Genomic DNA, 516 nt, shown 5'->3' with positions numbered 1-516 from the left:
TCCTCGCTCATCGAGATTTCTTTCCTCCTTTTTTGTTTAATTTTCAAGCACAGACACTAATTAATACAAACATTACTGAAATATATAATATATATACTTACCATCAAAGCTCTTGATCGGTGATGATAATTAAAGCTAACATACAAGCTAAGCTTGGTCGCTTGAATGGATTGAATCACATCTTTCACGATGCCTTTGTTGTCTTGCAGCCAGCTTTGCTCATTTTCTTTATCTGTGTTTCGTTGTTTTCCATTGTTGATGTACATGTGGGAGGTGTATGCATGTTCTCAATAATGCAAGCTCTCTTCTCCCTTTTTTTTTTTTCCCTTTTTGTTGGGCTATGCTACATGTTGTTATGGAATGATTTTTAATGCTTGTGTGTTTTGGAGAAACAGAAAATTAACATGAAACGTTATTTCCGTGTCATTTACTTGTTTAATAGGCTATGCCAGAGAATTTAATGAAAGAAAATCAATATTTTGGTTACTTATATAAAATATAAAATTATAAAAGTAA

The 516-nt window shown here is 32.0% G+C and overlaps 1 protein-coding gene across 4 annotated transcripts in view; it reads right to left on the bottom strand.

Annotated features, from left to right (window-relative positions):
- LOC107609667 overlaps nucleotides 1–464 on the bottom strand; it is an 8,626-nt gene extending 8,162 nt beyond the window's left edge. For 2 of the 4 annotated variants that reach the window (XR_002350177.1, XM_021106063.1), the window contains exon 1: nucleotides 102–464. Coding sequence is in view for 2 of the 4 variants with exons in the window: in XM_021106063.1 (XP_020961722.1) it covers nucleotides 102–266 (165 nt within the window). In the remaining 2 variants the exon portion in view is untranslated. The remainder of the gene's footprint in view (nucleotides 1–101) is intronic. The other 2 variants (XR_001613225.2, XM_016311678.2) reach the window with 1 other exon arrangement.

The sequence above is a fragment of the Arachis ipaensis genome, chromosome B07 (genome assembly GCF_000816755.2).
Source record: "Arachis ipaensis cultivar K30076 chromosome B07, Araip1.1, whole genome shotgun sequence".
Taxonomy (NCBI): Eukaryota; Viridiplantae; Streptophyta; class Magnoliopsida; order Fabales; family Fabaceae; genus Arachis; species Arachis ipaensis.
The sequence above is the reverse complement of the archived record's forward strand: the minus strand, read 5'-3'. Positions and strand labels throughout refer to the sequence as shown.